Source organism: Symphodus melops (genome assembly GCF_947650265.1).
Source record: "Symphodus melops genome assembly, chromosome: 6".
NCBI classification, from domain to species: Eukaryota; Metazoa; Chordata; class Actinopteri; order Labriformes; family Labridae; genus Symphodus; species Symphodus melops.
Genome location: NC_136696.1, coordinates 22,886,479 through 22,901,102, shown reverse-complemented (window position 1 = coordinate 22,901,102; position 14,624 = coordinate 22,886,479). Strand labels below are relative to the sequence as shown.

General features: G+C 40.4%; 1 protein-coding gene and 1 long non-coding RNA gene across 2 annotated transcripts in view; both read right to left on the bottom strand.

Moving 5' to 3' along the window:
* The window catches only part of LOC306826042, a 131,528-nt gene that overhangs the window by 62,009 nt on the left and 54,895 nt on the right, over positions 1–14,624 (bottom strand). The window lies entirely within an intron of this gene.
* Positions 1–14,624, bottom strand: part of wnt7bb (wingless-type MMTV integration site family, member 7Bb) — a 29,216-nt gene that overhangs the window by 9,856 nt on the left and 4,736 nt on the right. Inside the window, exon 2 of the mRNA XM_079345531.1 lies at positions 13,586–13,812. Coding sequence (XP_079201657.1) covers positions 13,586–13,812 — 227 coding nt within the window. The remainder of the gene's footprint in view (positions 1–13,585; positions 13,813–14,624) is intronic.

Below are 14,624 nucleotides of genomic sequence, written 5' to 3'. Positions count from 1 at the left end.
CGCAAGACGAGCCTGTCACTGGAGCAGTGAAGGGGAAAGCTTTTTAAAGGCCCCCCTCATCCCCTGACATGCACTCACACCCCGGGGACAGAGGAGGATTGGATTGCATAAGAATTACATCTCACCAGCGCTACGACACACAGCAGTTTTAGGGCTACATATCCATTAAGCACAAGGACATCCTGTCATGGGGTAAATGGCACCACAGTGAACAAAGGGGAAAGTGTCACCTGCTGGTGGCCAGGAGCCTTTACACTTATAGTGACATGACGTCATACAGACAGTTATACGTCACTTAAAAAGTCCTGGTATTCATAAGCCATTTTTTTCTAAATCAGCCTACGACAATTAAAGTTGATAAGATGGAAAGTTAGATAATAAATAACATGTTTTATTCAGAGCCCTATTCACTGACTTTTGTCATGTTTTAGATGAAGGATTTCCCTTCATATCCCCCTACGCCCTCTACCTTCTTGCACTTCCACTCACCTAAATAAAGGTGAAGATGAGGACGTTCAGAATGTTCCTTTAAAAAAAACACACTTTTTGCTGCAAAAGACAGAAACATAACACACAAGAGTGACTCAAATAGGTACCAGATATGCATATAGCACTGATCGTGCATACAGAGTTCTGTACACTGCATTTTCCACTCACTCTTCACTTGTAGAAAGAAATTTTGACACCCAAAATACAGAAAACAAGCCCCAACCAATGTGTGCTGGCTGGTGCTGGAACTGTGACTCCAGGGCCCCTTGAAAGGGGAAGAAAGTTGGAGGAAAACCCCTCGCTTTGTATACCAATCACTGAACTGACTAATGTGCGCTCTACTACTGTTTTCCGTTCCGCTTTATGTACTGTTGCTATGAACATATACTCCCGGCAAATTATAGACAAAGTTGTGGTCCGTGAGGTTTGCAGCTTGAGGAATTAGCACAGCCGTGTTCCTGTACAATAAAATAATATTGTTTTACCAGAACTAGGCTCCACATTGTCAGTGTACTCACATCATGAAGCAGGCGAAGTGACACGCTTTGGCACAGCGTCTCACTGTAGGGTCTCAGGGTTTGATTCATATAATAAGGAAGGCTTTGAGCGGTAAAGTTAAAACGATTATGAGGGTGATTAACGTTGCTGGTAGCAAATGCTGAGAGTCGAAATAAGCTGCCTCCCAGGCAAAGAAAATTGGTCTGACAGAAACATCTCAAAAGCATCCTTTTTTCTTCCCTGATCTCCCCGAGGTGAAGATACATTTTGTTGAATGCCGAGACCTGCTAAAACAAGCACAAATCCTTCCTCCTACTCTTTCATCCAAATAATGAGACCAAATCCGGACCTCACCTGCTCAGATCTGAACAAAAAAAACTGGGCCTGCGCGTGCTCTACGAGGTTTTCATCAAGTTCGCTTGAGGACAATGTTGAGGATTTTCCTCAGTTTCAATCTCATTTGACTTTCTTTCATCTTCAATAGGAACATAGTTACTGAGATGCATATCAATCCACATCATATCGTTCAACTTATCATTACCATCATGACTATAATCAGCAAGTCAAATATGCCACTGATGATATGTTTTAGCTCTCATGACAAAAGAAACCTCTCGACCAAACATTTCCATTTTCGTTGATATTCACCAAACCCTCAACTGAAACCCCAGGTCTCTTAATATCCTCTCCCTCCTAGCAGTGTCTCTAAACCGCTAACTCTCCCTCTCTGTGCGCTCTCACCTACGCGGGCCAGCAGCGGTGTGATTGTTGGCACATGTAAATGTCCAGTGGCAGCCCTGCGTGTAGAGAATACAGTGATCGGCCTGGGATTGTGTGGAACAAAGCGCGCTGTGAGATTACAGTTGATCCTCTCGCATCCTGTTTCCTCCTGCGTCTAGCAGCACTAGCAGACACAGACAGACGCAGATCCCACCGATAACACAGCGTCGATATGAGGGGAGGGGGGGGGGGGGGGGGGGGGAAACATTGGGGCCAGCGCTCAGGACGACCCCAGGCCACGTCAGCAGACAGACGGTGGGTGGGCAGGAGAGAGAGAGAGAGAGAGAGAGAGAGCGAGGAGAAACCCTCTCTTACTTTTGGACGGAAATTCTGAAAACTTTACAACACTGTCCTTGAAGTTTGCATGTGTAAATACATAAGTCTGAATCTGTTCACTCGACTTTGAAAAATACTATTTCCTGTCGGCCTCTTTCTATAAAGAGTGCATACTATCGGGATGACCTGAAGTGTAAATACAGCAGGGACGAGTTGGGTTGTGTGATGAAGTTGCTGCCTTAAACTTTTACTGCCGCTCTTGTTGCAAGTATTGTTTTTTCTATTGTTGCTTGTTTTTTTTTCTTCTTTGTTTTCTTTTTGTGAAAACTTCATTATACATGTTCTACTGTTGTTATCCTTGAAACTCCTGAAGCCTACTTCTCCTACACCTGCCACCCCAGTTCACCAAAACTAACCTAGAGTTTTTAAGAGTTTTAACCCTCAAAAAATCCTGCTGTGATGGACATGTGTAAAAGAAATTCTGGGAAATGTCAGGGCCTAAGTGTCCTGGAATTGTCTGGGATTCATATGTAAAATGGGCGAGAGAGAGAGAAAGAGGGGTGAGAGAGAGAAATGGACAGGCACCCCAGCACCCGACACACCCACACAGCCTGAGCCGGAGTCAGAACTGATGAATGAACAAGCGAAGGGGATCTGGCCATGATAGTGCTATTTGGTTGCGTAGGAAGAGAGGCCCCACCCTAGATACCGGCACATGTTGTGGGCAGGGGAAGTGAGGCGGAACATTGGGAGAAAAAGAGTAAGAGATGACCTTTACTGAGCCGTGATGACCACAGCCCACACACTGTAGAACAACAACACATCAGAGTCCCCTATCAGATAAAGTTTGGGGAAAGATCCTACATGTTTGGACACACACATACACGACTGCTCTGTTTTCTCTGGACTCACACAGAGGTGGGCAGAGAGGATTACTGCTACCCACATCTGGATGGGCTGTTAAACAGGCCTTTTATCCGCCGTCGTTCCCCCATAACACAAAGCATGCATCATTTCCCCTCTGTTATCCCATGGTATCAAGTACTGGAAGTGAATCTGCAGATTTGCTGGTATGTTGGCAGTACAATGCATGAGAGATATTTTATCTTTTTACTAGAATGATAATAATTAAGACAAATGGGGTTTTATCTATGTGGGATCAGAGAATGTAGCAGATTTTTTCTTGTGTTAGTTGAAAACCACAATTTGCGTGGAGGGTGTACAACCAACGAGCAATTAATCCCACAAAGGGAAAGACCTCAGCGGCAGTGAGATGATTGACGGTATTCTGGGAGAGCTCAGTTTTTAAATATGACAATTTGTCTGTCTCTATTAAGCATAAAGAACTGACAAAGTACACATGTCAAATCGTTTAACACGGTAATTTTTCCTGTCAAATATTTAACATTGAAACGTCACTCTCTAATGATAATAACCTTTTAATTATGTGAAGCTCATTTCTCTTCTAAATAATGAAAAATCCTGATCTTTATGATGTTGGTGCTCGAGTGACATTGTACAGATGACTTATTTGATTCTAAGAAAATAATGTTTTCCTTAATTGATATTTCATCTTGCATTTACAATGAGTTTTTTTCAAATATGGAAACAGAGCTGAAGTGTAACCACACTGTCATTAGAATAGATTTTCCTGTCCGTTTGTTATTAGCACTGTGATGTTGAACTCGCATACTGCGGGGATATGATTTCACCACAAATGACCATCAGCTGATTCCGAGAAAAGGGGAAAGAGCTCAGCCAGTAAATTTATAATCTGCAAGGATTTCGTTATCCTCCGACGAGAAGCTTGTCGTACACGGAGAAGAGAGATGACAAGGGGGGAAAAGCAATTACATTTCTCATAGAAGTCATAAGTTATGAATTAAATGTCAGGCTCATGATCATCATTTATGGCTCCCAATCTTGTTTTGGTCACCTGGTAATGTTTTGATTTGCATTGAATGTTTGTCTGACAGAACAGATGTAAAGCCACTGTCATCTGCAGAAGAGATCTGAAATGTAAAATAATGAGCTTTAATTTGTAACCACTCAAAACAATTGATGGACAACATGATTTTCAAATAAGAGGACATTTAAGAAAATTGTGTGATATGACCCGTAACAGTTAATACAACAGTATACATTTGTACCAAAACTAGTGCATCCAAGTTCTGCAACTCTTTGCATCCAAACATTGAAGACTATGAAGTCCTCAATCCTTAAAAATTCAGCTTGTTTAGAAATGGCATGAAATATTAAAAAAACCCAAGCCGCAACTCCCCAAAACTTGTGTGAACCAAATCCTGTATGAACTCATCCTCCAACTATGTTTCACCTGTGGATACAAGTGTGCTGAGTTTTGTCTGACTCTATCTCTCACTGTGACCTTTCCCCTCCTCCATGAGGGAGCTTTGCTCAAAGGACTCCAGCATCTCCAGCTCCCTATCAAATACGTGCCTGCCTGTCCGGGAGTTCTTTCCACACTAGTGGTTTTCAATGAACCTGCTGATTTCAACATCCTTTGTCTGACTAGACTCTCATTTGGCCCCTGCAGTCATGTTCTCCCAGCAGGTGGATCAACCAATGCCTTCACTCCACTTCTTAGGGTGGATTGGTGAAAAAGGGAGGAATGGAGGTGATGCTTCCAAGAAGAATGAGAAAACACACTCCCTTTATTTGCCAATAATGCCCTTCACCCTCAGCTTTCACAATTACAAAACATGAGTTTCCTATTCGGTCTACGTATTGTTGCAACACTTTTGGACTCCCTCATCAAATACTGCAGCTTTGTCTGAGAACCAACACTTCCACACATGAGTTCAGGTATCACTCTAGGGTCAGTTTGACAAGTGCACAGCTCCACATTCAAGTCAGTAATAATAAATATACATGTCCTGGATTCAATCTTTAAAAAGTAGTCCAGATAGTAGTTATAGATACGCATTGTCCGATTGAAACCTTGTCCAGATATCCAACATTTTCTGTCTTTTAAATGTGCAAAAATCTTGAACACTCGCTTAATGTTGAAAAATAACTTCTGTTAGTAATGTTTTAGTCAATGTTAAGTTTTAGTTAGGTTGGTTAAGACCATAGTTTGGGTTCAGTTGTGTTCTAACAAATGTGATCTGGTCGAAAAACGTATGTATGTTTTGTCTCTAACAAACTGTATATGAATACTATCATACCACCTAATGTTACATAAGCTAAAGAAAAGCCACTGTTCTATTCCTTTGCAAAGCAAACAAACTGAATAGAGGCCCATTTGTTTAATCCATTCATTATCACTGATAAGCATACATTTGAGTTTTTATATTACATCATTTATCTGAAACACCTTATCAAAACTATAAGCCAGATGGCTTATCTCAAAATGAAAACGTACATATCCTGTTATCGTGCTCTCATCTTAAAAGTTTTTTTTTTTTTATAGTCATAAAGCACAGCTTGGGGCAAACACTCTCAGTGTAAAAATGAGAGAGAGAGAGAGAGAGAGAGAGAGAGAGAGAGAGAGAGAGAGAGAGAGAGAGAGAGAGAGAGAGAGAGAAAAAAAAACTGAAGAGAAAGCAGAAGGTATGATGTAGGTCACAGAGCAATGCAGAATTTCTCTTACCTCTTCTCAGAGTTTTTGGGGTCTTTCAAACATGATCATACAATTACTTTTGTACAATTCTATCAAATCATGACAATCCAGTCACGCTTAAAACCACAGACATATCACATCCTTTATTTTGGCACACCTAAAACAATAAACAACAGTACTCATTCTGCAGCAAAAGGCTTACCTGCTCAAGTGCGGCATCTATTCTTGTGCAATGAGCCAGAGGCAACATGATTGAACTTTTGTCATATTTCACTGCCGGCCCAACAAGAAACCTCTTTCAGATGAAAGCATGAATCGGGACGGTGACAAACAGGCTGGAAAGTCAAACAGAAAGTAACCAGAGCAGTCTGTTTCATGACAAGGGGGCCAGTGTTCAGTCTTTGATGCTGAGTGTAGCTGTTGAAAGGTGTCCATTTTCAAGCTCTAATCGCCAACATCAAGTGCACTGCAAACTGATCAGAGCTGTAAGGTGTTCCTGAGCAGGTCTTTTAAGCATCTCTATTGCAGGTGGTTAAGCAAAGGAATCTCATATAGTATACAATCTTATAGTCAAGAGGTATCATTTAGAAAGAAAGTGTATCTGATAACTAATGCTAATATCCTTTTAAAATGACAGTTCATGAAGTGCTTTGCAAATGTCAAATCAGGATAGGCAGAATTAAGTACAAGCTCTGATGTCATCTATAAAAAATAAGTTAGAAGCTGAGTTTCTAAAAGCGCGGGAGAGTTTTGAAATACTTTCTTGAGTGAAAAAGTGTTGGTTTTACTCTTGGGATGTTACAAAAGATAACTTTATTTTATCTGTGCTTCAAAGCTAAGGTGAGAAAAAAATCCTAATATTCTGGCATTTTAGTCTACTTTCTGCACACAACTCCCCTCGGCCACTTTAATCAAGACTGATTGAGTTAGGGAGGCTATGATTTCTATCTGTATTCAGTAAAAGAAATTGTTGTGTCATTGAGCCCACTATCTCCCCTGCTAAGATATATCTGTGTTTCATTTGCATAGCAGTCATTTGGTTCAAGTGGACGTAAGGTTGAACCTTGAGATACACAAAAAGTCATTATTCTGTGGTTACAGAATATATTTGCTCTAAAAGGTTTGCATAAAACCAACTGAGAGCACTGTCTGTGATGACAACACAATTGGATTTATCAGTATATATGCCACAGGAAAAAAAAATCATCTTTGTGTAATAGTGCATCATGTTTGTTAAAGTTGAGGCAAAGGACAAACATCACTTGCCTGATCTAAAATGCACCATTTTATGATTCGAGATTTGGAATAGAAACCACATGGGGCTCTTGATCCACTTCACGCATGATGAAAACACTTAAATATGCAAAAAATTGGTCATGGGATCAGTCTCAGCAGAAATATCTCAAATTGAATGATTCATCTGTAAAACCAAGCCAAGTATTATGATTGGAGGATTGACCACTTTTGCAATTCTCATCCTGCAACCCCCTCCATCCCTCCTTCTTCGCTGATGGATCTGTCTCTAATTTTATTATTACTTCTTAATAGACTGCAACAAGCCATTCACTAACACCCGTTTCTGTTAGCACAGGATAATTCATTCCACATTTTTACTGGCTGGAGGTACCAACTCATGCCAACACCAGAGCAAGGCACAGGGGGAGGACTGCTAAATCTGCTTCTGCAGAGGAAACAGAGACATGCTTAAATTGCCAGTTTCAAATCTCACTGCGAGTTTATGGAGTTGTTCTCCAATTTGTCAGTTAGAGCATAACAAGGAAGCCAACACTTTTTGCAGAACAGAGAAACTGTTGAGGGATAGAGCTGAAACAAGAATGGGGATACTTAAATTTTTCCATCAATCCATTTTTCAGTCTTGTGTTCAGGCACCAGGGGCAGTCCCAGCAGAAGCCATCGTCTGAACTGAAAACGCTTTTTGTTCACAGAAAGAGTCTGAATTAAATATCAAATGACCAGCCTTTGAAAAAGAATAACCTCTGCTGAATGAAGATATCTCGTGCTTGGTAATGCTCAATAACCCAACTATTAATGTGTGCTCTCTTGGAAAGCAAATGTAATATCATGGAGCAGCTCCAGAACAGAGAGACTGCCTCCAAGCTCAGGCAGCACAGAGAGAATGCATTAGACTTGCGGTCGGTTGATCTTTAGCTCTTGAAAAAATGCCGACATCTCCTCACTCCAGTCCAAAAGTAAGACTGGATCAGAGAACGAGGGGGAAAGGTTTAGTGTTCATAATTTGGGGGATTTGAATAAAAAACTTAAATGGGAGCGGAACGGGAATAGCTTTTCCCCACTACTTGATTATGATGATGTGGGAATTTGCAGATTGGGAGAAGGGATTGGAACATTTTGCTGAAAGAGTGTATTCCATGATTTCATATGCCATTCTAAAGAATTCCATAATACACTCAGACATGGTCAAAAAACTAAATACATCTTTAATCATGAGCAACAGACGCTGGAAAACTATCACAACTGTGGATGTTGTGTTCAAACTGATGGCCCTCTGACAATAAGGTGTTCAGACAAAATGATACATTTCCCATCTTTCCTCAGTTTCTAACTGCGAGGGGAGTTCTGCAGTAGCTGTGGTGTCTGTGGTCTCATGAGCAACTGGTGGGACACTGCTTAAAAGTACAAGTCCTGTCAGTTCAAAATGAGCAGCACCAGAGTTTAGGATTGTGACCCCACTGCCTCCACATGCAAAAGCTGGTCACACATGCGTCCGGCGTTTAGTTAGGGCTTTCTGTGAAGAATCCGACCGTTACTCTATGAAACCATTTCCAGCCATACATTTGAGAAAAAAAAGAAATGTGGATACCAAGAGAGGGATGAACAAGCCTACAAATCAATGAATGGTGTCCTCTCAAAATGATGTGAACACTCTTCCTTTTAGGACCAGCACCTGGGTTTCAAGTTTAGCTCACTTGGTAGAACAGGGGCTCCATGAGACAGAGTAAGTACCTTGGCTTCAGGTTCAACTCTGACCTTTGACACGTCAACCCCACTATCTCCCCCCCTTATTTCTGTCTTTAACTGTGCTATCCAACTGGTCCAAGTACACACAAAATGATAATAAAAAAGGAAATGCACTCATGGAATCTGTATGTTCTTGTCATAATATTTAAAGGCATTATCTACAAAAGCATCAGTTCCTCTAACCTGAATGATCCCACCAAGTCCTCACTTTCAGCGTAATGAAAAGATCAGGGAAGCTGTGATTGTGGCCTAGGGTTATAAAAAACAATGTTCTATTGACACAGTATTCGTCCTCCAAGAGGAAAACTGCATCCTTGAACATCCTGGTCATAAAACTATCACATACATGAGATCCTCTTATTGCCACTATCCACATACGCAGAATAGTCTGCACTTTTTAAAACAAATCTTATTTGTGAGATTATTGTGAGATTTTTTGGTCGACAAAAATATAAATGTGGCGTACCGCTGATGCAGGACTTCATTGTTCAGCAGGTCTCAAAGGACCTTGCACACATCACAGAGCAAGTCAAACGCAGGCAATCACTGGTATTAAATAAGTTAACCATTTTTAAGAATAAATCACAGGACAGTAATTGAAAACCACATTATCCAATATACACGTATTACCATGGTTTTTGTATACTATTTGGTGAGAGATAATTGTCAATGATTGTACAGAACATTTCAGGTGTTTTCACCTTTCCATTTTAAAATGTATTTAAGGAGCAATATGTAACTCACATGTAGCATTCAAAATTGATACTGAGGTCCAAATTCAAAGCATTGGAGAGTGTTGACTTCCCCCTTCTCCCGAGAGTTCATGCACAGTATTTAGCCAGCTCTACATTGTGAAACCTTTAAGCATTCTAATTTCTCGACTTTTTACCAAAGCATGTCCGAGCATTTCTGTGGAGCTTGTTAGAAGGAAAACGACGATTACATACTTCCACCTCTGGGGGCCTGAAGAGAAAACTAGCTAGTGACTTAGTTCACTGTTGCGAAGGTAGGACCAGGCACCTTACATTGGCATTGGGTGCTATGTTGTTTTGGGTTGGATGGTGACCAGTCATGCTACTGTATCACGTCTCTCTGCACAGGTTTGAGTGAGCACGCAGTGGGGCCTGCCAGTCTGGAGCTGCAGTAGTCGACGTGATATAACCCCAGCCTGTACCAAGAGGCTCTGACAGGTATAGGGTCTGATCTTCCTGATGTTTTACAAATTATATCAACACATAAAAAAGGTAAGATCCAGGTGCCATGCACACTGTGTGAGAACAAGTTCAGTTGGTCCAAGCTGGATATAGGGGCTCTGGCAAGGACGACAAGGAGCTCAGTCGTAGATAGGGAGTTTGAAGGGAGCTTTCTTTCATCTGTTCATCTATTAAAACATTTGCCCTCTTGCTCTACTCTTGCCCCCTACAATTCTTGTTATCTATCTTGCTGATCACCAAAACATCGAACACGAAAACCTTGGTTTAGTCACAAAAATGATTTAAGTTGTGTCAGGTGGGAAAATATACAACTTGTAAGAACTTTTACATTTCTCATTCTGTGTTGTCTCTCCAAAGTCGTAATCAATCATCAGATTAGACATTAATTTGAGCTGAGAGCAGTTGAGAAGAGATTAGTCACGTTGCAGAAAGTCTAAAGTAAGAGCCCAGAGTGAGGAGGAAAAGATTTCTAAGTTCATATTATTTAAATTCAGTACATCTTTATTATCTGCCCAACTCATGTTCCAGTCACTCAGTAAATTTATTGTTCATCTTTGAACTTTTGGCCTGACTTTAACCACAGTTTATCAACAACACATTTACAACACAATAATACTTGTGTTTGAATGGGCGTGTTTGTTTTTTAAAAGGGTCATTTGCCAGTGCATTCAGTAATAGAGAGATCTTGCTGAAATCTGAATGCCTGACTCAAGTTAATGTGTACATATTGACGCTTTAAGCCCAACAGATTTCTTGATTTTTTTTTTTTTATTAACTAACTTTAACCTTTCAGTGTTTCCATGAAGCGACACTGCAACCACAACACCAATGCACAAGCTTCTGTTTAGACAGTTTACCAATCAAGCTGACAAAGAATTGCTGTATGCAGCCAGGGGTTCCACAAAATATGCCAACACTGTTAGGAGTCACAGATGATGCGACATTTTCTCATGGAGGAAAAAAATCTATTGAATTGAAGGAGGCAGGAAGTTGCTGGTTTTTCAGCACCCCTGTATTAGAAAAGAAATTTACCCATGTGCAAATGTGCATTTACCTTGCACATTTCACTAAACATCACAAATAAAGCTATGGATTTCCAATGGAACAGTCAAGGAGTTTAACAATTATTACAATTTGTAGTTGGCAAAGTTTAATTTAATCAAATTATTTTTTGCCATTTATCAAATTAACAGACAGATTTCCCATGAATCTGAACAAGTTTAGCTTGCTAATTACTGAACCTTCTTGTGTGATATACATATGGTAATATCGGGGCAGATTTGTCGTTGTGATTATGTAGACAATATAAGACGCAGGACAAAACGAATCTCCTTCTTATCCCCTGCTTATATACTGTGTCCGTCAAAAACCCAAATCAATGATGTCTTGTTAAATTCGTCATAGGACACGAGTACAATCGAGTTCCAAGTTGGTCTAAAAGGAGACGTCATCATTGGAATACTTAAGGAAGAAGGCCACCAAGTCCCATCATTATTGGACAATCAAGGCGGCCCAATATAGTCATCCATCTCTGACCAGAACTGGACACCAGCAGTCATGTACTCAGTGTGGGCACATAAAGCATTTAGTTGTGCAGATCCACTATGGAAACCAAACAAGAGGATGAAAGGCGAGCGTGAAATTTAGATGACGCCATTATGGGAAGAAGACTTTAAAGGGAAGGGAAGAAGAAGTGTTTGTGCTACCAATGAGTTGAATGGCCTCAGTCACTTGGCACGTACATTAAATAGACATAGATGAGTTTACAGTCCTCTATTAAAGGACAATGAATGTTTGAGTGTTCTGATTGGTTTATTTTAGTCTATAATTTCACTTTGGGTAAACAGTGAAATACGTACAAACCACAAGCTTATACCTCTTGTGACAAATAACCAAATTGTATTCCTTAGTCTTCACCTCGTTCAGAATTGTCTGAAAGAACTGAGCAAAACGAAGAGGGAAAGGACATGTTGAGTGTTGGGGAAAACAACATGAGTTCCATTACAAAAGAAAGCGCCACATTCACAACGAGGAGAACATGAAGAGGGAAGTGGAGAGGGAGCTGGAGCTAATTCGGCTACTCCCTAAGAGGGGTGATTGTTAACAGAGCCGCTGGATTATATGCACGGCCCATTCACGAAGTAATAGCAACAAAGCATCTTCGTAATGAAAGGAAATACATAAAAGTCCCAGTAAAACTAAAGTGAGGCAAAAGAGGTTCACGGAATGCCAAGTCTCTCGTACAAAAGCATCATAAATGTAATGTTTGTCTGCTGTTTTTGCATGTATGAGCGCACTCTCAGGAGACAGCCAGCCATGGACACAACCAATTCTGCTCAATGAACAACAGATGTGTCCCCTATTTGTGTTTGACAGTGTTTAGCTCAATACCACCACTAGTTGTCTTCTCATTTGCGATATCATTTTTCAAGCTTACGTCTTTCCCTTTGGAGCTTCGGTAGCTTTTCCATAACTTTAGCCTAGCCAATAAGGCTAACCAACAGGGTCAATGCTGAACATCCATCAACAGAAACCAGAGCAAGCTGAAGAAATACAACATGTCAATTGAAAAGAGTACAACTAAGACGGGCTGGAATCATCAGTATATAAAGTTCTCTCGATCGTTGCCAACAAAAATGGTTATACAATAGGGAGTCAAATAGACTGTGTTGCTGGTTTGAGTTTTGACTGTGTGATGTGTGCAGCTCGGGTTTGGCTTGTGAAGAGCCATATTTCATGGGGCTCAGAGGGCCGGGTGCTGGTACCACATTTTCGATCCCCTATTGCACTGTTACTTAAAACTAAGACAATAGCATGGCTCCAAACGCTCCTTATGTAACCGCTGTCCCCTCTTCAATCGGAAATTAACTGGTATAAAAATTGTGAACTGCGTCATTTTGACCAAACGACAATCAGAAATATCCTCTGTTTTGCATCCATCAAATTTTCTGGGATCGTTTACTCATTTAAAGATCAATTAGAAGAACACAAGCTAGTGCAGATCTATGACTGGCAATATTAAAACTTTGAATCGAAGGCCAACTTTAAATTATCAATCTCAAGAACCTTGACATTCCCCCTAAACATCACCTTATTAGCTTCAGGATAAATATAATTGTTTATCTTTTTTTTAAAATTCCCAAGTCAAAGTTTATGTTCCAGCTTCAATAAATATTCACATTTTCAAACTCTTGCCACAAACACAAAAGGATGAACTGCATTTTGGATGCATACATATAAAATCTGTGTGAGATTAAGGGGAGTCTTGGAAGATTTGTGATCATAAAGCTTGCTGCATGTTCGTTGAGCTTTGGTGTTTTTGTTGACTGCAAATTAGTCTGAACATTTGTTTCACCAAAGTTAAATATCAATGTATACCACAACTGTATCAAGTCCTATTTGTGAAACCCTTTTCTATTCTTTTTTTCCCAGTTCTCCATTATATTTTGATATTTTTCGGAAAAAAAGTGCAATATTGAATCATATTATATCAAGAGAATGTAACTAAATCAAAGAATTACAACAAATCTATCTCATGCTCTCTTTGTTGAAACAAATATATCTTTGTTACATAAAATAAAATTTGAATTCAATTATGAATAATGGCAGGAATTGCATCACCTTGCATCCCTGCTCTCATACGTAAAGTTAAAAAACATGCTGACAATGCCTGACCGATGCAGACACACAAAGACAAATATAAGCCCAGACTGTGATCTTTCCCATTTTCAGTAGAACCCAGACTGACCTACTCGCAGCTCCTGGCCGAAGACTGTCCTCTCACCCAGCGCTGAACAGTTCCAGCGTCCGTAGCGAAACTGGTATTGACACTCATTGATGCCCATCTGGGCACCTTCGCCCACTACAATGATGGCGTCCGGGCGGCTCTGGCAGATGGCCCGCTGGCGAGGTGCCAGCCCAGGAATCTTGTTGCAGATGATGTTGGCACCCAGAGCCACCACCGAGGACAGGGCCCTGTCAAGGTAAGACAAACACAAGCAAACATGAATCGACATATGCATACAACAACACACGTGTGCATGGTTGCACACAGACAAACATATGTATCAGATCCTCCTATGCATGGTCAGACTGACTCACTGTGTGAGACTGTCGGGAACAGGATTACATTCAAACAGTGATTGGTGCACGTTATTTAATGAAGAAAAAACTGTGCTGCACTGAAGTTTTACTCTAAAATGGGTATGAAGTAAATCCATAACATCAATACTTTGTATGTGGCATGCGAGCTATGAGAAAAATCTGATATGTAAGATCAAATGTTTCAATATTATGAATATTGAGGTAAGCCTTTCATGTTATTTTCATTTCAACGGCTTTTGGTTTTTCTATTTGGTATATACCGAACATTTCATTGCAACCCTTCCTATGCCAACATGCTAGCAAGGGTTGACATTCATTGTGGGATTTCAAACTGTTAATAACCTAATTATTGAGTTGCACGACTGATTTTGTAGTTTGCTGTATTTCCCAATTGCACCATTTGTAGTGCAGTTTTAAGTCAAATCAAGTGAACTTTATTTATATAGCACATTTAGACAGACCAAAGTGTTGTACAGTAAGTTTGTAAGGGGGCAATGAGGGCAGATCAGAGCCATATCTGCTGCTTGTTGAGTGTTTGTTTGAAATTGTGGTCATACCACTACATAATCTTGCACAGCGAAAGCAGAGACACAAACCCATTACCCGACTTCAGGGCTTTTCTTTTTATTGTGCCTGCGTGAAATGGCAGACGGCATCTGAAAGCACTATAGCAACAACAGGCA